At 50.1% G+C, this 18,662-nt stretch overlaps 1 protein-coding gene across 1 annotated transcript; it reads right to left on the bottom strand.

Annotated features, from left to right (window-relative positions):
• Nucleotides 1-470: 470 nt before the first annotated feature.
• On the bottom strand, nucleotides 471-14,038 carry PRKAG3 (protein kinase AMP-activated non-catalytic subunit gamma 3). The gene is made up of 14 exons (XM_003925520.4): nucleotides 13,962-14,038; nucleotides 13,564-13,603; nucleotides 12,974-13,129; nucleotides 12,233-12,636; nucleotides 11,059-11,140; nucleotides 10,547-10,605; nucleotides 10,376-10,421; nucleotides 10,130-10,184; nucleotides 9,803-9,929; nucleotides 9,486-9,651; nucleotides 7,131-7,168; nucleotides 6,815-6,961; nucleotides 6,242-6,474; nucleotides 471-5,673 (listed from the first exon to the last, which is right to left on the bottom strand). Exons 1-13 carry the CDS (start codon nucleotides 13,992-13,994, stop codon nucleotides 6,358-6,360), a joined length of 1,470 nt encoding a protein of 489 aa, XP_003925569.1. The 5' UTR covers nucleotides 13,995-14,038; the 3' UTR covers nucleotides 471-5,673; nucleotides 6,242-6,357.
• Between the last annotated feature and the right edge of the window lie 4,624 nt (nucleotides 14,039-18,662).

The raw sequence follows: 18,662 nt of genomic DNA, 5'->3' as shown, positions 1-18,662 counted from the left end.
CAATACTTGCCGAAGATTCTCGGGGGTCACTTGCAGAAGATTCTTGGGGGTCACCAGAGGCACCACAGGAAATTCTGAGGCAGCATTGCCCTGTTATGTATCTATAGGGCCTAAAATCCAACCTCAAACTGGAAATTGGAAATGCAGAGAAGAGGCTAAGCCAATGGGCGGAGTCACAAAGTCCTTGTGAGTCTTCCTCACCCTTTGATGAGGTGTAGCCACAGCTTCAGAGACTCCGCACAAAGTTTTTGTCATCAATGACAGAACACAAAACGTAAGAGCTGAAGAGTTATGAACACAAATGTGAAACCTTGCCTCCTGGAACTGCCCCTGGAAAGCTCACCAAGATGGCACTGGGAGGAAGAGAATCAGACTCCCACCCCAAAACAGAGAAAAACAAAATAGAGCATGGCCAAAGTAATTTATCTTTATACTTATTTTTTAATCTTTAAAAGATATTTATTGCCATATAGTATACCTAAAGAAAAATGCTTTGAATCTCATGTACACTTCTGTGTACATGAGTGAGATTCTTTCATGAATTTCACATGTACGTGTGTACTTTCGCATGTACATGAAATGACCTCTGTTTATATTTCATCACAATGCCTGGACGAGACTCAATATCAGTGAATAAATCACTTTCTTGGACAGTGATTCATTCAGACACATATGCAATGTCTCCAGGATGGACGGGTCGGTTCCTTTCCCAGCAGGTTTTTCTCTAGAGGGTGAAGCACATCAGCCCTGGTTTGAAGGTTGGCACAAAATTCATCAGCGGCCAGTGACAGGCCACAGTTCCAGGGCCCGAGAATCTCAGGAGCTCAGGATCCCCAAGCGTCACTGTGAACAGGTGTCACGGTGAGGCATCCTGAAAGCCAACCCCAACCTGCCTCTACAAAGAAAAAACCACATTGGATTAAGGATTGTTGGTTCTGTACAACACATAGACCTTTGGCTCAAAGACTGTGCACATCGTGTTACTAATTTGAAATTATTGGCCAAATCTGGGGTCCGTATTTTTGTGCAAAGTCTTAAGAAAACAACTTGTCTTCTTAAACAACAAGGTGGCATTCTTTTTCTTTTTTCTTTTGAGATGGAGTTTCACACTTGTTGCCCAGGCACAATCTCAGTTCACTGCAACCTCCCACTCCCAGGTTCAAGCGATGCTCCTGCTTCAGCTTCCGGAGTAGCTGGGATTACAGGCGCCTGCCACCATGCCCAGCTAATTTTTTGTATTTTTAGTAGAGATAGGGTTTCACCATGTTGGCCAGGCTGGGACTCAAACTCCTGACCTCAGGTGATACACCCGCCTGGGCCTTCCAAAGTGCTGGGATGACAGACGTGAGCCACTGTGCCTGGCCAAGGCAGGGTTCTTGTAAATAAAAATAAACAGGGTACCCAGTGTTGCATGGCTATCTACATGCTCAGGTTCTATGAAAGTTTTAGCTCTGAGTGCATTTTGGCTTGGTAATAGGAGTTTGTTTCCAGGTCATTATTTATGACTCCAGTTTTAATACGCATATCAAATAAAAATTTTGACAATTGTCATGAAAGGAACATGCAGGATATTGTAATGAACAACACTTCTGCATTTTAGGGTGTCTAGGAGAAGGGTGGTGAGAATGGTAATCAGTCATATGTCTTCTGTTTCACCACTATCCTTAGCCGTTGCTTCTTGGAGACCTTAGGCATAATTAAATAATAGCTAGACGACATCATATGACAAATGATTGACTAGCTATGAGCGTGGGGCACCCTCATTGCTCAGCCCAGTTTCATGTTCATTGTGTGCTATTAATCATAAGTCTCTAGCATTTATAGAAAATAAATACAGTTGCTTGGTTCCTACCTCAAAATGAGGAAATTACTATCCCTAGCAATGGAGCCCTGGAATCTGCATTTTTTTTGAGATGGAGTCTTGCTCTGTCGCCCAGGCTGAAGTGCAATGGTGTGATCTCTGCTCATCGCAACCTCCGCCTCTTGGGTTCAAGCAATTCTCCTGCCTCACCCTCTAGAGTAGCTGGGATTACAGGCACCCACCACCACACTGGCTAATTTTTTGCATTTTTAGTGGAGACAGGGTTTCACCATGTTGGCCAGGCTGGTCTCGAACTCCTGACCTCATGATCCGCTTGCCTTGGGTGGATCCCAAAGTGCTGGAATTACAGCCATGAGCCACCACGCCCAGCTTGGACTCTGCATTTTATAAAGTCACAGTGGCAACTCCGCGACTTTTCTAGCAGCCATGATGGCTGCAAGGGCTGGGCTATGACCAGAGGAGAGCTCTGAGACAGGGAGGCTGGCATGCACCCTCATAGAAGGTCCCAAAGAGGAGAACACCTGGATCTTTAGGATAGTGAGTCCACACAGGTGGAGAGAGGTCTGCTTCCATGAAGGCAAGGGGAGCAGGAGGGGCAAAGAGTGCTTTCCTCGCTGCTTGTCCTAGCAACACTGAAGATGCTTCTCATGCACACAGCAGAGCCGCCCAGAGGCACAGCCTGAAAGGACTGACCTGTTACACCATCCCAGAGCTCCAGGCTACCCAGGAGCACTGTCACTGGAGAGATCTTCTCTGGGCCCAGACCTAGCCATCACCCTACTCCAACCTTCTCCCTTGAGCCCAGGACCCTGGACCTTCCCGGGTGGGACCACAGCAGAACCAGCACTGACCCTCAGGTTCTGGCAAAATGTCTAGTGAGAGAACATCTTCATTTATGATCCAACCAATTAAGTACACATGCCTCTGCCTTCTCACTCGGTGAGGCTGGGGAAGGGGTCATGTTTTAGAGACAGTGACCTCCCCCTCTGGACAGCCAGACAGGCAGTGCCCATTGCCACAGGAAGGTGACGTAGCAGAAGCGAGCCTTGGCTTCGGAATTTCAAAAGCTTGATTCTGAAGGTGGGTGGCAAGAACTCAGGACACTTGCAATGCATTTGGAAGAATATATGAGGGGTTAAAGAATAAAAGCTCCCTCTGTCCCCACTAGTCAAGATTCCATAGGTTGGCAGGGCTTGGGGAGCAAGGTGACTGTTGAAACTTCTGGAATCCTTGAGAAAAGGGCCCTGAGAAGGGGGTTGCACCTCAACAGGGGGAAAGTATGACGAATACTCCATATAGGTTTGGAGGTGATAAGGGTAGGGAAGTATTGGGTAGAAGAACCCACATGCTAGACTGGGTGCGGTGGCTCACGCCTGTAATCCCAGCACTTTGGGAAGCCAAGGCAGGCAGATCACAAGGTCAGGAGTTCGAGACCAGCCTGGCCAACATGGCAAAACCCCGTCTCTACTAAGAAAAAAAAAAAATAGCCAAGTGTAGTGGCATGTGCCTGTAATCCCAGCGACTGGGGAGGCTGAGATAGGAGAATTGCTTGAACTTGGGAGGCAGAGGTTGCAGTGAGCCGAGATCATGCCACTGCGCTCTAACACCTGGGTGACAGAGTGAGATTCTTTCTCAAAAAAAAAAAAAAAAAAAAGAACCCAAATGCTTCCTGAGTAGAGACTGGGGAAACAGCAAGCTTATAGAAAGTTCCTCTTCAAAGTTTCCCTTCTTGTTAAAGAACGGTAATAATACATATTAGAAGTAATAGTCTCGTTTGAAGACTTTTTTCACTTGTAACTCTTTGTTAAGCCCTATCCTATGTAGCTGTTAAATATAAAAGAATACGACTTGTAGTTTAACCAAGATGTTTGTGCTAGACATGCTCACAGGCACATAGTACATTCTATGCCCTTGTACTTTAATCAAGATATTTATGTTATTACTTTTCTTTTCTTTCTTTTTTTTTTTTTTGAGATGGAGTTTTGCTCTTGTTACCCAGGCTGGAGTGCAATGGCGCTCACCGCAACTTCCGCCTCCTGGGCTCAGGCAATTCTCCTGCCTCAGCCTCCTGAGTAGCTGGGATTACAGGCACATGCCACCATGCCCAGCTAATTTTTTGTATTTTTTTAGTAGAGACGGGGTTTCACCATGTTGACCAGGATGGTCTCGATCTCTTGACCTCATGATCTGCCCGCCTCGGCCTCCCAAAGTGCTGGGATTACAGGCTTGAGCCACCACGCCCGGCCTATGTTATTACTTATCTAAGTCCTTTTGCAAGCAACTTCCTCTCCCTTATTGAGACTTCCTCTTTTCCTTTGTTTTTCATTGTCTTTACCTATTTAGAAAAGTATTAAGTTGTTAGCCAATCAAGTTTAGTTTAGATTGTGAAGTCTGGCTCCAACCAATAGAGATCAGACACAGCAGTAAAGACCCAATGCATAAAGAATAAATATGCCTGCCTTTCCTTTGTTCATTGTACTCTCATGGCAAGATGGCTGATGAGCAATATCCTTTCTGCAGAAAGTAAAATTGCCTTGCTAAGAAAACTTTTTGTCTAAATACTAATTTTTCCTTACAGTACCTAAGAACAAGCATTCTGTCTCTAACAAAGCCACAGGGCAGAAGAAGGGACTTGGCCGAAATCTTAGCAGTTGGCCTAGAACAGAATTACTGAGCTTCCTGAAGCCAGAGGGTGTGTAGGGCCAGGAGCTAGAATGTACCACATGCCCCAAGCACAGGCCCCCAAAGAGGCTTTGTGGGAGTGAGGGAGCCCCTGGCAGACCATGCACGACCAACTGATGACCAGATGAGGATAAGGATGTTCCAGCAGGTGCTGGCATGGACGGATGACGATGGCTGAGGAAGAGTCTTACACCACTTAAGGCCTCCCAGGCCCCACCGAGCTTAGCCCCAGAAGAAGGTCGGGGGAAACTCTGACTTGACTCAGATTAATTTCTACCACCTGGTGAAATGGGGTTCCTAATAGAAATTACATTTGGTGTTAGAAAAATGAAGTTATGCTTCTTGCAGATTAGAGTTTGTAGGCTGAGTTGTACCTATTATATAAATAATAAATTCATATTTTCTTTACAATTTTCTTGTAAATAAAAGAGAAAAAAGCAATTTCGGTAGAATAGTACTACATGCAAAAGAAATGCCACTTTCAACTTTTGTCAATTTTCCTTCTTGTCTTCGAATTCAGAAAGCACAAGGCTCTTGCCACAAGTTCACGTCAAATGACTGCAGCATTTTGAGTAAAACCTATAAAATCTAAGTTCATGGATTGTTCCTTTTTTTTTTTTTTTTTTTTTTTTCCAATTGCTCATTCTTAGGGCTCCATTTACAAGTCCATCCATCCCGGGAGACTAAGAACACTGTTCACTGCGAGAGCTTAGGAGTTTTCTGGACAAGAATGGAGGGAGGACCCCTGCCACCCTCCAACAGGCAGTTCTATAAATACCCGCTGCTCCATGGTGGCACCTGAAATGCAGCATTTCAGCAGCCCTGAAATAACAATGCCTGGGGAGGAGGAGGGCACTGGCAACGTTGCTGGGAACAAGAGCTGGGACTCCCAGGAGCTGAGGGCTGGAGCCATAGGTAGCCCAGAAGCCGAGGAGCCCAGAACCCCTGACTAAACCCACTGGGGCCATACGACCCAGTTAGGGGGCAAGGGGATGGGTGGGCGTGGAGCACAGATGGCCCTGGGGTAATCCTAGTGCTTCTGGTTCAGGGACCTCCAGGCTTGACACAGCTGTTCTCCTTAATTTCATCATCCCATAGTGCACTGGGCATGCCTGGGGGCTTCTGGGAGCACAGGCAGGACAAGGGCAATTTGGGAAGGCTGAAGAAGCCTGTGGGGAAAAGAAAACGGAAGATGGTGACCACATTGGAGGGGGAGCTGCCTTTCCAACAGAGAAGTCTTGCCAGTCATGGTGAGTAGATGGAATCTGTGCCCCATCCTCTGCAAGCCCCTAGCAAACGTGCGACCAGGAAAGAGTCTGAGATTATGTCACATTTCCCAAGATGAGCACATAGGTAGAAGCTCCTTCCTTTAAGCCTGAGTTCTTACTGGGGATGGAAATTCCACTCAACAAAGGTTTATATAGCTCGCTTCCTTCTAATGGGATTTCCAGCAGGTGGGAATTGAATTGTGAGGGAACAGGTAAATCTTCCCAGAGTGTCTGAAGTCATCACTGCCTTAGCCTTTAGCTGGGCCTCTGTCCCTCCCTCCTAGGAGAGTCCCTATGACCTCAGCTGAAAATGGGACAAAGTGGGGAATTGTGAGTCTTTACACTTGTAGTTTTCACGGGGCTGTTTAGCTTTGAGCTTGACCACTCCCATCCTCTGGGTTTCCCAGTCCGATATCCAGGAACTCAGGAGGACTAAGAGGCTGGTCTCATGGCCCAGGGCAGAGCCTACCTGAACCACAGCTGAACCGGCAAATGAGGGTGGGAGAAGATGAAGGCTGAGTTCCCTGGCTCCCTTCATTGGCTTCCAGATGTGGAGGTGGCTTGCAATTGAGGACTCCCATCTTCTCAGGCCCCAAGGGCATCGATGCCTGCAGGGCTGAGCACCAGTGCCTGAAGGATGTCGGAGAGGGAGACCACGCCCAAGAGATGCTGGGTCTCGTCCACTAGCACCAGCCTGTGTACCTGTGGGTCCGCAGTGTTCAGTGAGGGGGTAGAGCCGTGGGGCTACGGCAGCTACCGAGGTTGGTGCCAAGAATCAGGGGAAACAACCCAACATGACTTGGGGAGAAAGAGAATGCCTCCAGTTGGGATTGGCTGTAACCGCCCTAGGGCGATCAGCTGGCAGCGGCCCGTGACACAAGGGCCCCATGGACAGGACCAGGTGCAGACCAGTGTGGACACCAGGAGTTGGTCATGAAATGGGAGGATAGGCGAGGCACCCGATGTTCAGGGGTGGCTGGAGCCATGTACGAGAAGGACCGGGCCATATGTGTTGGGGGCATGAATGGAGGGCATAGGGTACCTGCTCCCGAGCAATCCTGTCGATCACTTCCCCCAAGCTCTCGTGGGGCTGGCAGGAAAGGACTCCCTCCAGACATAGTGTCCTTTGCCTCAGGGCTTCTCCCACACTCATGTCCAGATGGTTGTAGGTTTGCTGGGCAGCCAGGTGCTGTGGCCGAGAGAGAAGTATGGCTCCTAGTCACCCCCCTACCTGGGCTCCTACCCCACAGATGTCACGCCCTGCATATTTATCAAGGTCCCCCTGGTCCACAGAAGCCCCCATCCATCCCCACACCCTTAACCTCCCTGCAGCACCCCAGCTTTCCAGCGACACTTACAATCACATCAAAGCGGGAATAGAGGCCCACAACCTGACCTGCAGAGGGTGGCGGGTGGGGAAAGGGGGAGAAAGACAGGGAGGAGGCTCTGATCAGAACCGGGGTGCTGTGTAGAGGGCCTGGGGATAACTGACATCAGGGTGCCACTACCAGAACCCAAGGATCAAACTTAGCATCCCAGAGTGAGACACCCTGGCACTGAGCGTCCTGAGGAAATGCAGCATGAGTAACGCAGCATCACCTATGAAACAGTCTAGCCTCCAATGCATCGCTCAATCTCTTCAAGTCGTTAGATATAATTTCAGTTTACAGGAAACGCAGGAATAGAGAATAAAGTAAAGGCCAGCTCTAGACAGACAAATTTGGATGTGGGGGATCCTACTAGACAACTGATCCAGGCTGTTCAACTCATCCATGTCATAAAAATTAATGGGGAATGGAGTTGTCCTAGATTTAAAGAGACTTAAGGAACAAAAGACGAATGCAAGCCATGGACTTCAACTGGATCCTGTTTTGGATAAATGAAGTATAAAAAATACATTCCTGGCCGGGCGCGGTGGCTCAAGCCTGTAATCCCAGCACTTTGGGAGGCTGAGGCGTGTGGATCACAAGGTCAAGAGATCAAGACCATCCTGGTCAACATGGTGATACCCTGTCTCTACTAAAAATACAAAAAATTAGCTGGGCATGGTGGCGTGTGCCTGTAATCTGAGCTACTCAGGAGGCTGAGGCAGGAGAATTGCCTGAACCCAGGAGGCAGAGGTTGCGGTGAGCCGAGATTACACCATTGCACTCCAGCCTGGGTAACAAGAGTGAAACTCCGTCTCAAAAAAAAAAAAAAAAAAAAAAAAAATACATTCCTTTGGGAGGCCCAGGTGGGCAGATCATGAGGTCAAGAGTTTAAGACCAGCCTGGCCAACATAGGGAAACATTAGCCAGGCGTGGTGGCAGGCAGCTGTAATCCCAGCTACTTGGAAGGCTGAGGCAGGAGAATTGCTTGAACCTGGGAGGCAGAGGGTGCAGTGAGCCGAGATTGTGCCATTGCACTCGAACCCGGGCGACAGTGCAAGACCCCGTCTCAAAACAAAACAAAACAAAAAAACCCATTGTTGGCCAGTTGTGGTGGCTGACGCCTGTAATCCCAGCATTTTGGGAGCCCCAGATGGGTGAATCACTTGAGATCAGGAGTTCGAGACCAGCCTGGCCTATATGGCGAAACCCCATCTCTACTAAAAATATCCCCCCCAAAATTAGCTGAACGTGGTGGTAGGTACCTGTAATCCCAGCTACTCAGGAGACTGAGCCATGAGAATTGATTGAACCTGGGAGGTGGAGGTTAGAGTGAGCCAAGAGAGCGCCACTGCACTTTAGCCTGAGTGACAGAGCGACACTCCATCTCAAAAACAAAACAAAACAAAAAACATTCTTGAGGAAATGGAGAAGTGAGAATAAGGATTGGATATTGGACAATAATATAAATTATTAATAGTTTTGTTTGGTAGTATGAAAATACACTTGTTTTAAGAGGTGCAGACTGAAGTGTTTAGGGGTGAAATGACATGATATCTATAATTTACTTTGAATTACTTTAGAGAAAAAGATGAGCTCGTTATGGCAATAGAATGGCGGTAATTAATCTAGGCAATGGATATAGGGGCTTCATTATGCAATTTCTTACTACCATTTTCACACATTTGAAGTTTTTCATCATCAAAAATAAATTTAAAACACTTCTTGATATCTATCTTAATTATGGTGATTTTACCTTTGAAATATTTTATAGCCATCATTCAACCAAAGAAATAATCTCTAACCCTTTTTCAGTGTAGGAAACTGAGTTCTTGCTGGGGGCCCAAGGGTCTCACAGCACATTTTAGTTTTTTAAATTTTATTATTTTATTATTATTATTTTAGAGACAGTCTTGCTCTGTTGCCCAGGCTGGAGTGTCACAGTATGCAACCTTAAACTCCTGGCCTCAAGCGACCTTCTCATGTGTGACCATTACAGCTGTGCACCACTGTGCCTGGCTCTATTTTACGATGAGCTAAAACTAAAAACCTGGTCTCCTACTGCTTCCTCTTGCTATGCCCATTTGAGTGAACAAAACCTTTTAAATCCTCCTGTGAAGTCAGAAAGATGAGTGTTGTGAAGATTCCCATGTCACAAATAAGGAAACTGAGGCACAGAGTGGCTAGCAACCGGACTAAGTCTGAGCAGACAGAGACTTCAAGTCCCCACTCCATCCTGTACTCCCCCCAGGCATGGCACGGGAATCCCTGCACTCCCCACATTCTCCCCACCAATTTCTCCCAGGGCCCAGCCCAGCCCGAGCCTCTCATCCTGGGGGTGGGTACCATATTCGTTGACCACAGGCAGTGCAGACACACGCCGGTCCACAAAAATATCCAGTGCAGTCAGGATGGGTGCCGTCTCCAGCACCACAGCCAAGTCTCGGAATGTGCCGATGCCCAAATCTTGGATAGTGCGGTAGAGGAAGGAGGGCCGGGGTAGCAGGGTACCCTGGTTGGGATAAGGACCCGGTGGATCAGGGATTCAGCAGCTTCAAGAGGGCTTCCAGCTCCTCCCTCCCACTCCTAAGGTTGAAGACTCCTCAGGCCCTCTGATCGCCTCCCCAGGTCTCCCCCTTCCTCCCACCTGGGCCCACGCTCACAAAGATGTGCAGGAACTTGAGCAGGCGTTTGTGCGTGAGGATGTGGAGTACAGTGCCTGACACCGGGTCCAGAACAGGCAGGCGGTGGATCCGGTTCTTGATGAGGGTGTAGACAGCGTCAAACAGGCTGCGGAGATGGGAGCAGTGAGCCTGGGGGCAGCCTGGGGGAGACACCCTGCATCCCAGCCCCCTAAAAGGGAGGGCAGGGCACCAAGGCTGCCTTGTCTGTGTGCTGCCTAGGATGAAGAGGTGAGTTCAGAGCTGAGTGGGACTGGGCAAGGGGACTGTGGGAGAAAGAGGCTCAGGTGAATGAGCGGGGACACCCACCTGTCATTAGGCGAGATGGAAACCAGAGGCTTGAAGCAGCCTTGCAGGTAGATCTCTGCAGAAAGAGCCGGAGTCAGGCCGAGGGAGCTGCTCACCTGCCTCCCCTTGCAGTCCCAGGCTGCTTCCCTTCCACCAGGCACCCGAGGCTCCTACTGTCCCTTCTCCAGCTTGCTCCAGGACATCCACCTTAGGCCCTGGCCCACCCTCACCCAACAGCCCCTTTCCGGGTCCCCTCTCCCAACTCACCCCTCCAGGTCTCAATCTTATGTTCTTCAATCTCATAGATCTGGACCTAGAGACATCGACAGGACTCCAGAAGTCAGGCAGACATGGGCTTCTAGGTCACCAGGCTCCAGGAAGACTCCCCTCTGCCCCTGTCCCACTGGGTGCCCACAAGATTCCCAGCCCAGTCCTCACCAGCGGGGACCTGTAGTAGCGGTGCAGCACCAGGATGAAGTCAGTGATGGTCAGCATCCCTGCAGGGGAGGGACAGGGAGGAGTTCAGCCCGCAGCCTTTGGGTGGGAGGCAGGTTGAGGGTCAGACCCCCTTCCCACCCTGCCAGTGTTCTTGCATTGAGACACAGGGGGGGCTGTCGGAAGAGGACATGGGGCAGCCCCCCAGGCCTGAGAAGCCGAGCTCTCCCTCTCTGCCTTCTCCCATTTGCCCCCTAGCACCTCTGGCACAGGGCCATTTGGTAGCAGAGCGGGAAGGTGTCAGCTGGGCACAGCGGCTCCACAGATGTGGAAATTGATCCCCAAGTTCTCCCAGCTGGCCACCCAGACTTGGGGTGGACTTTTCCCCACCCTGGCTCCTGGCTGGGCTTGGCCCGATACCAAGCTTGTGGTATGCTAGAGTTCAGGCCCAGAACGACCGTACGAGGTCCCCCTTCCCCTTCTCCATCTCCCATCACCTCCCAGCCTCTCCTCACCCACAAAGCTCTGCTTCTTGCTGTCCCACAGAGGGGCTGCCCGCACACCGTTGGCCACCAGGGCAAAGAAGGCCTTCTTGATCTGAGGGTCCAGGGAGAACAGTCAAGGGTGGGTCCCGAGAGACCCTCACCCTCCTCTCTCTGCCCATCAGTGGGCACCTCCCATCTGCTTGCTGTCCCCTCCCTGTCCCACCCACCGTTTTTCCATGAGGCCGTCTTCTGGACCCTCTTCTACACCAGCTTGTCTGTCTTTCTCATGTCACAGCACATGCTAGACATGATCATTGCTGGGGACACTTGGCACACAGGCTGTGGCCTGAGACACAGAGCGGCTCACCCGGCACACCAGGGAATGAGAAATTCGAACTTCATGTTCCCATTTGGAGGGCATGTGTGTGCACAGTCTAGTTTCTGATAGCCTAAGGGCCGGAGGCATAGTTATTTATGTAACAGTTGCATATTTACATATTTTTTGTAGATAAATTTTATATTGACTAATTTTGAGTCCCATACTTTTTTTTTTTTTTTTTTTTGAGACAGAGTGTTGCTCTGTCACTCAGGCTGGAGTCCAATGGTCCAATGGCAAGGTCTCGGCTCACTGCAACTTCTGCCTCCCAGGTTCAAGCGATTCTCCTGCCTCGGTCTCCCAAGTAGCTGGGATTACAGGCGCCCACCACCACGCCCAGCTAATTTTTTTTTTTTTTTTTGAGAGACGGGGTTTCACCATGTTGGCCAATCTGGTCTCGAAGTCCTGACCTCATAATTTGCCCGTCTTGGCCTCCCAAAGTGCTGAGATTACAGGCGTGAACCACCGTGCCCGGCCTCTGCAGTGTCTTACACATACTTTGCTCATGCTTTATACTGGGTAGTCCAAGAATCCTCTGAACTATGTAGGGTGCACAGGCATTTCGATTCTCATTTTAGAGAGGAGAGAGGTAAAGTAACTCCAAGTCCTACAGATACGAAGTGGCAGAGCTGCAATGACAATTAGGGGTGCTCACAGACAGTAGAAGCTCTCCCTCCCCCAACTGGCCTCCATAGTGTTAAGAAGGAGTCCTTTCCGGGGACTTGCGGGGGCACCTGGCTTGGCAGGGCATCCTGCGGGGTGGGGGTGGTGGCTGCAGCACCGTGTGGATGGAGAGCAGGCACAGGTTGGGCAGAGCCGTGACCTCACCTCCAGCGTGGTGTCAAAGATGACCAGCTTGGAGCTGGTTGCCATGGCGTCGTAGCAGGTGTGCTCCTGCATGAAGCGCATGTAGACCTGGGCACCGGGTTTCTGCAGCTCGTCATCCCAGCCCAGCTTGGGAAATGCGGCCTCCAGGGACAGGCTCGGGGCAGGCTTCTCTTCCACCAGGTCTTCTGGCTCATGCTCCCAGGCCTCTGTGGCTGGGAACTCCGAGGCCAGCTCTGCATCATCTGGGCTAGAGCCTGCAGCTGAGGCTGTGCAGTCACGGGGGAGGCTGTCCCACTCTGTTGGTGGACTGCCCACCCCAGCAGGATCAGCCTGAGCCAAGGGCATGGCCTTGGGGAATGTGGCCTCCAGCCCAGTGGACTCAGCAGCTGGCCTGGACCGGGGACCTGTTTGGGGGAGGAGGGAAGGGGACAGTAACTCCATCTTCCAAAACACTTTCTCATCTGCTGTCGCTGTTCATCTCACGGCAGCCTTGGGAAGCCTGGATGCTGTGGCCCCATTTTGCAGGTGAGAGGCTGATCTGAGAGTCACCCCAGATAGTGGCTCTGTCCCATCTCTCTGAGTTGGCCATACTGGCCCCCCACCACTACTGAGCAGATGCTCTCTCTTGGGTAGGGAGACTGAGGCCACAGATGAGGGTTGGGTCCCACTCTGTGTTGCGGAGGGACCTGGGACTTCCCACTGCCCTGGCTGTCATCTCTCCAGAACTGGCCTTGGCCTCACCTTCCCCCAGACCCAGTGGCTCCCCTTCCTCCACTGCCTCCTGCCTTGTCCATCTCGAGGCCTTGGCCCTCCGTTTCCCATGGATTCTTTCTGAGCTGCTGGTCACGGCTGGTGATGGCCATGAGGTGCTGTCTTCTTGCTCTAGGAAGCTCATCTCTGGAAGGGGAACGGGGCCTGTTTGGTTAATAGGGAATCATACAACAAAGTCCATTTGAACATTATTAATAATAACCTTCAGGATGTGCGACTTCCCAATGGGCTTTTCTCCAACATATTTCTCATTTGAAACTCATAGCAGCCCTAAAAGGTAGGCATTATTACCATCCCTGTTTTGCTAGTGAGGGACCAGAAATTCAGAGAGGTTAAGCAATTTGCTGCAAATCACACAGCTAGTAAGCGGGAAAGTCGCTTCTGAAAAAAGGAAAGAGGAGGTGAGGGAAACACACCTGGGGAAAGGAGGAACAATGGGGAAGAAAGAATGAAAGGAGGAAGATAAAAGCCAGGCTGGGAAGGAACGGGGTCCCAGAAAAGTAGGAGGACAAGGAAGTGGGGGAAGAGGTTAGGCCCCAGGGAGGGGGCAGTCTCCCTACCTCGATGCTCAGAACCCCCAAGGCTGCTCCAGGAAGGAGTCTGTGTGGAGAAGACTTTCTGAAGGCATGGGGAAAGAGCCTTACATTCCCAAACCACGGGTCCTCCCCCTCCTGCTCACATGCCTACACACCCATGCACATCAGTACACATGCTGAGACACATGGCCATACACACACACCACAAAAACACAAACACACACATCCAGTCACTCCCAGGCCCAAAGAGCCGCACACACTCACAATACATATGCCCAGACACCCACACGCCCATATTCACTAGAAAAATCCAGACCAAACTCACACCAACAGACGCACACTTGCGCACACACATTCATGGCATGTGTTCTCAATCTTCTGGCCTCAGCTGCCCCAGCTCCGGCTCCCCTGGGCCCTCATACCCTGCGCAGAGCGTGCTCCAGCTCGGGCTCCATGTGGCCAGCCCCGGACCAACGGAGAGCAAGTGTGCGACACTGTGGCTGAGCCGCACTATTCTGGGCCCGGCATTGGGCACCCTGCCCTGCCAGGATCGGTTTCTCTCTGATTGGGTGTCAGGCAGCGGGAGGGAGGGGTCCCCACTCGCTCAGCTCCTCCAGCCCTGAAGGCCGGGGGGCTGCTGGCAGGAAAGGGGCACACCCGATAATCTGCATACCTGGTCCTTAGCTGCCTCCTGGGTCACTGGGGACAAGTTAGAGGGATCCATTATCAAGGGAAGTGGCTTGGAGCATTGTGGGAATGTGGGCATTGGGCACAGTTGGGCTCTCAGAGTCCTGGGCCCCTATTCCAAGGGCCTCTCTGATCTTTATCAGGCACCAAAGCAGGGAACATGGAGGGAGATCAGTGTAATTTTCTTCCTTATTCACTTTCAGTAGAGGGTGGTGCTGGAGTTAGAAAGGGCAAGTTGCAGCCATCTTAGAGGCTGGAGAGGAGGCAAGGGGTTTGTGGGTAGTTCCAGGAGAGCAGTCAATGTATGTCCCGATATCCAGATTTGAGTCCCTGGAGCCTGTCCCTCTCTCAGGTGGAGGAGGTGGAGTGGGTGTTTCAGGCAGGTGAAGAGCCGTGAGAATCACCTCGAAGGCGTGGGGAGCACTCAGAACTCCCTGCAGGGGAAGAGACACCTGTTTCCACCTGTGGTTGGAAGAGATGCCTGGGTGTGCAGCTGCCCAGCCCCCATCCCTCTGTCAGTGCTGTGCCGACATCCCTGGTGCCAATGGGATCCCAGCCTGGCTCTGGTGGCTGCCCACCCCCTTCCTTGGCATTCCTGGAGCCTGAGTCAATGTCCGGATCGGAAATGCTGACCCAGCTACTCTGGCTTTCCTCTTTCTGCCCCTCCCTTTCTCTCCTGCTTCCAGCCTCTTCCATCCCAGCCCTGGCCCTGGAGTGGACACAATGAACTGACAGATTTCTTGCTGAATTTATTGCATGTGTTTTCCATCAACACTGAATATGCCTTCACTGCCTACAGGGAGGGTGGAGGAGAACCGAGTCGAGAGGACAGCCTTGGCCAGGACTGTTCCTGTGGCCCCCAGCCTTTCTCAAGCACATCCTGCTCACCAGATAGTGGGAACTGGCTCAGTGGACAGAGATCAGAATAAGAGAGTTTCCATCACAACAAGCATGTTGTTTTCAAATGGACTCAAGGTAACCACCACCAATTTGAGAGAGAGGAGAGTCGGAAGAACACCAAGTCCAGAGTATTCAAGCATAAAAATAAGGTCTACATGAGACCATTGGCTGTGGTTACTCAAACATGGAGCCAATCAGAAGGCTTCTAAGATTGTGAGAACGTTGTATTGGCAAAGAAACCATAAGCCTGATCAGCAAAGCCTGGTTTGACACCCTTCCCCTTGCTTTATTCCCCGCCCTCCAAATACGCACCAGCAGGAAGAGGGCTGCGAAGGCTGGAAGGGCTGCAAAAGGCACAAGTCTGCCAGTGCGGGACAGAGGCTATTGGATAAGGACTAGCCTCCCAGCAGGCAGAGCCCAAGGTGACATAGGAGAGTGGAAAGGGGAGATCTTCCCAGAGAGTAGAACCAGGGGTGGTCAAACGTGCTGGCCAATAACTTACTCCACTGCCAAGAAGGGGCTTAGCCATTCCTGCCCAACCAGATTTAATAACTAAGATCCAGCAGCTGCTGGGTGTTTGCCATTCTTTCAGCAAGTGGATTTTTTTTTTTTTTTTTTTTTTTTTTTTTTTTTGAGACAGGCTCTCACTATGTTGTCCAGGCTTGGACAACTTCTGGCCTCCATGATCTTCGTACCTCAGTAGCTGAGACTACAGGATCACAGCAGTGCCCAGCATGAGCAGCTGTTTTAATTGAGCTTACCCTCTTCTTCCTCCACTGTTGTCTATGGGAAGTAAGAGGGGCAAATCACCTGCCTGTTAGTTTATAAGTCACCAGACCGTGGGGAGTCCATCTACCTGCAAGAGGGGACTGCTTGCCTCAGATAGCCTGGACTCACAGCTGGGTGCCATATGGAGATGGAACTCTGACTTGTCTCCTTTTGAAGGGCAATAACTGTGTTTTGTGTGTGGGGTGGCCAGATGGATGGGATCTGGCAGAACAATATCTATTTTCCCCTTCTGCTGCTGCTAGTACATTGTCACAATTTTTTTTTTTTTTTTTTTTTTTTTTTTTTTTTTTTTTTTTTGAGATGGAGTTTCGCTCTTGTTACCCAGGCTGGAGTGCAATGGCACGATCTCGGCTTACCGCAACCTCCGCCTCCTGGGTTCAGGCAATTCTCCTGTCTCAGCCTCCAGAGTAGCTGGGATTACAGGCAGGCACAACCACGCCCAGCTAATTTTTTGTATTTTTAGTAGAGACGGGGTTTCACCTTGTTGACCAGGATGGTCTCCATCTCTTGACCTCGTGATCCACCCGCCTCGGCCTCCCAAAGTGCTGGGATTACAGGCTTGAGCCACTGCACCCGGCAATTACAATTTTAACTGAATGCAAGATTATATTTCCCAGCTCTTGCAGTTAGTATGCCCATATGACTAAGATTGACCAATGAGATTTGAGCAGCAATGTTATATGCATATATGTTATATGTTATAAGGGTGTCCTTAGGAGGAAAGGGAACCCTTTCCTACTGACTAGAATTACAATATGATGGTGGGAGCTGAAGCAGCAAACTGAACCCAACAGTGGAAAATGCGGTTTGAAATTGATAGAACAAGCCAGGCCCAGTGGCTCACACCTGTAATCTCAGCACTTTGGGATACCGATGTGGGTGGATCATGAGGTCAGGAGGTAGAGACCATCCTGGCCAAAAAGGTGAAACCCCGTCTCTACCAAAAATGCAAAAATTAGCCAGGTGTGGTGGTGCACACCTGTAATCCGAGCTATTCAGGAAGCTGAAGCAGGAGAATTGCTTGAACCTGGGAGGCAGAGGTTGCATAGAGCCAAGATCGCACCACTGAACTCTGGCCTGGCAATGGAGCTAGACTCTGTCTCAAAAAAAAAAAAAAAAAAAAAGAAAGAAAGAAAGAAAGAAAGAAAATGGTAGAGCATCCCTCATCTCTGTCCTGTCTGCCTATCTCTGGACTATTATGTTAGAGAGAAATAAATTTCTGTCTTGTTTAAACAACTAACAAATTGAACCTTTGTTACAGCAGCCAAGCCTCTCTCTAACGAATACATCTACGCTGCAGGATTGAGGTAGGATTAGGAATTACTTATGTAGATAATGACCCTGCATGTTCATGCAATACTTAGTGTCTAGTACACACTGTGCAAAACACATTATATGCCGTGTCCCGTGTAATCCCTTGTAACCCTATGAGGGAAATAGTTTTATTATTACAGTTTTATAGATGATAAAACTGAGGCATAAGTAGATTAAGTAACTTGATCAAAATCTCAAGGCTAGTGGGATGGAGCCAAGAATCAAACCCAGACTCAGGCACCACATTCATAGCCACCAAACTTTATGGAAAGAACAGACCTGCTTCCCCTAGCCCTCCGACTCTGAGGTTCTAAAGGCAGGCAGGCACAGGAGGACTCTGACCCTTCAGGAGCCATCTCCTGCTGCCGTCAAGGTTGAGGTGGAGGAGGACTCCAGCCGGGGGTAGACACCAGCGCTGCTCAACACTTAAAGCATAGTGACTTCCCGGTTTTCAAGAAGAGCTCTGCCCTGCCCCTCCCCTGACCCTGCACCTGCCCTTTGCCTCTCAGATCTCCCACCCTGCTCTGGCCACAAGCCTGCCCCCATCCATCCTCTGGCAGGGCGAATCAGCAGAAGGTACTGGCTTCAGTTAGGTAATACATACTCCTTGGGTGATTGATTTTAGCCTCTGGCCACGGCATCATATGTCTTGAAACCCTACTTCTTGGCTTACTTGCAGACTGGGTGTATAATAAGGACCCTGTACCCTAACCCTAAGGTGAATTTGGCTACCATCTCTGGAAATCTGATTTGTCTCGAACATGGGGTTGGGGATCCTGTTTAAGTGTTATTTTTATATCAGAAGGAGGGAAAAACAGCTTGAGGAGGCCAAGAGAGTAGCCTGGATGAGACCCATTACTGAATAAATCACAAATAGGGTCCCCTATGCCAGAGCAGTTGGGAGGCTGGGAGAGCAGCCTTCATGTCCATCACTGGACACAAGTGCTCTGTCCTGTGTGTGTGTGGCTGGACAGAGCGGCATCTGCACAAATATCTCGAGGGCCTGGGCAGAACAAGCAGCTTGTTAATGCAATCTAGTCTGTGCCACAGGTCCCACGACTGAGTCTTTTTCTGTGAGCTATTGGGAACTGTAATGGACAGTTGTTGCTTTTCTGTACGCAGTATCCATTTATCCCTCTTTTGGCAAACTTCTAGGTTTTCCCTTGGAAACTTCAATTCTCCCAATTCACCTGCAGCACATGATTTTCAGAAGGGCTCAATTGTGGGTTCCATGAAGTATACCTCTGCTTCACATGTAGCCAATTAGCATGCCAAATGCTTCTGGCCACAGCGAAGTGGGCATTGACAGAATTAGTCTGATGTGAATCATGGGACTTTTGCTGGAGTTAGAAACTCCTTCCCACTGTCTTTAAAACTGCGAGGAGGTTTAAAAAAAAAATGCCGGGTGCAGTGGCTCACACCTGTAATCCGAG

Source organism: Saimiri boliviensis, chromosome 5 (assembly GCF_048565385.1).
Source record: "Saimiri boliviensis isolate mSaiBol1 chromosome 5, mSaiBol1.pri, whole genome shotgun sequence".
NCBI lineage: Eukaryota > Metazoa > Chordata > Mammalia > Primates > Cebidae > Saimiri > Saimiri boliviensis.
The sequence above is the reverse complement of the archived record's forward strand: the minus strand, read 5'-3'. Positions and strand labels throughout refer to the sequence as shown.

Excerpts from the sequence above, each read along its gene's own strand:
- PRKAG3 (XM_003925520.4), bottom strand. The coding sequence starts at position 13,994 with ATGGAGCCCGAGCTGGAGCACGCTCTGCGCAGG. Across the intron at positions 10,422-10,546 it reads GCTACTACAGGTCCCCGCTG|GTCCAGATCTATGAGATTGA; the intron begins GTGAGGACTGGG and ends CGATGTCTCTAG. Across the intron at positions 9,930-10,129 it reads TCCATCTCGCCTAATGACAG|CCTGTTTGACGCTGTCTACA; the intron begins GTGGGTGTCCCC and ends CCATCTCCGCAG.